This window comes from Aplysia californica, unplaced genomic scaffold (assembly GCF_000002075.1).
Source record: "Aplysia californica isolate F4 #8 unplaced genomic scaffold, AplCal3.0 scaffold00206, whole genome shotgun sequence".
Classification (NCBI taxonomy): Eukaryota; Metazoa; Mollusca; class Gastropoda; order Aplysiida; family Aplysiidae; genus Aplysia; species Aplysia californica.
In genome coordinates, this window is record NW_004797476.1 from 1,141,027 (window position 1) to 1,142,011 (window position 985).

Here is a 985-nt window from a genome sequence, read left to right on the forward strand (position 1 = left end):
TTGGGACATCTCTAAAGTAAGTGTTTGGGACATCTCTAAAGTAAGTGTTTGGGACATCTCTAAAGTAAGTGTTTGGGACATCTCTAAAGTAAGTGGCCTTGTTTAGGACATCTCTAAAGTAAGGGGCCATGTAGTATTCCAGTAAACTTGTGTCGGTCTGTCTGTCCACGGTATTCCAGTAAACTTGTGTCTGTCTGTCTGTCCACGGTATTCCAATAAACTTGTGTCTGTCTGTCTGTCCACGGTAATCCAGTAAACTTGTGTCTGTCTGTCTGTCTGTCCCCGATATTCCAGTAAACTTGTGTCTGTCTGTCTGTCCACGGTATTCCAGTAAACTTGTGTCTGTCTGTCTGTCTGTCCACGGTATTCCAGTAAACTTGTGTCTGTCTGTCTGTCCACGGTATTCCAGTAAACTTGTGTCTGTTTGTCTGTCCACGGTATTCTAGTAAACTTCTGTCTGTCTGTCTGTCTGTCCGCGGTATTCCAGTAAACTTGTGTCTGTCTGTCCCAGGGTTTTCAGAGCTACCTGGAACAAGCGTGCAGCGCCTACCTGACCGTGCGCCAGGAAATGTCCATCTTGTCGCGCCTGCAGCACCCGCACATCGTGCCACTCGTGGCCTTGAACCTGCAGCCCCTCAGTCTGCTGCTCATGCTGGCGCCGTGCGGCGGGCTCGACGCGAAACTGCGACAACTGGAGGGTCAGGGAGATCACCTGCCACTGTTTGTGGTGCGCCAGATCACTATACAGGTGGGTGGGGCAGTGACAGTGACAGTGACAGATCACTATACAGGTGGGTAGGGCGGTGACAGATGGCAGTGACAGGTGACAGTGACAGATCACTATACAGGTGGGTGGGACAGTGGCAGGTGGCAGTGACAGATGACAGTGACAGATCACTATACAGGTGGGTGGGACAGTGGCAGGTGGCAGTGACAGATGACAGTGACAGATCACTATACAGGTGGGTGGGACAGTGGCAGGTGG

The 985-nt window shown here is 51.2% G+C and overlaps 1 protein-coding gene across 1 annotated transcript in view; it reads left to right on the forward strand.

The window, feature by feature from the left end:
- The window catches only part of LOC101849619 (leucine-rich repeat serine/threonine-protein kinase 1), a gene marked incomplete at both ends in the record, with an annotated part of 4,588 nt that overhangs the window by 1,719 nt on the left and 1,884 nt on the right, over positions 1–985 (forward strand). Inside the window, 1 exon segment of the mRNA XM_035969993.1 lies at positions 512–748. Within this exon segment, the coding sequence (XP_035825886.1) occupies positions 512–748 (237 nt within the window).